The sequence below is a fragment of the Arachis ipaensis genome, chromosome B4 (genome assembly GCF_059453495.1).
Source record: "Arachis ipaensis isolate K30076 ecotype BB chromosome B4, ASM5945349v1, whole genome shotgun sequence".
Lineage (NCBI taxonomy): Eukaryota > Viridiplantae > Streptophyta > Magnoliopsida > Fabales > Fabaceae > Arachis > Arachis ipaensis.
The window spans coordinates 5,986,694-5,987,302 of NC_142439.1; the positions used below are offsets into that span (position 1 = coordinate 5,986,694).

General features: G+C 37.3%; 1 protein-coding gene across 1 annotated transcript; it reads left to right on the forward strand.

Annotated features, from left to right (window-relative positions):
* LOC107637535 (uncharacterized) lies at positions 1-609 on the forward strand. The gene has a single exon (XM_016340943.3). The coding sequence runs from the start codon at positions 190-192 to the stop codon at positions 499-501; it is 312 nt and encodes a 103-aa protein (XP_016196429.1). The 5' UTR covers positions 1-189; the 3' UTR covers positions 502-609.

Consider the following 609-nt stretch of genomic DNA (forward strand, 5'->3'; position numbering starts at 1 on the left):
ATTGAGGACGAAATTGTATGAGATGCCAATTCAGGGAGACTCATCATCTAAATTAAATAAAGAAAATGATTAATTAATAATGCACATGCCATATGGTTCCTCCCCAAAATAAGCACTATAAATGCTTCTTTCAATACCACTCTTTATTTGCAACATCTCTCTACTCTCTCTTTCTCTCTCTCTAAGGAAATGGCTGGTGTTTGTAGTAGGAAGCAGTTCCATGGTTACTCGAAGATGGAAAAGGAGGATTCTGAAGAGATGATACATAGGAGGGCACAGTTCTTGATCTACAAGGTCTTGCAGCAAGCTGATTCTTCTTATTCTTCTTCTTGTTCTCGCAGAATCAGAATCTGCAAGCTCAAGGTGAAGATCGGAAACAGGTTGAGGAGGCTGAGGAAGAGAATCCTATCTGGATTCCATGGACTCAAAGCATGGAAGAAGCGCTTCTTTGCAATTGGAAGTAGTACTACTATTAGAGCACTTCCTCCTTTCATCAAATGAGAAATTCTCTCTTCTTCTATCTATAATCAACAACTACTTCATCTTTCTGTTTATTATCTCTCATACTCATAATCATAATCATAATCATACTTTTTGTTTAGACTCAAA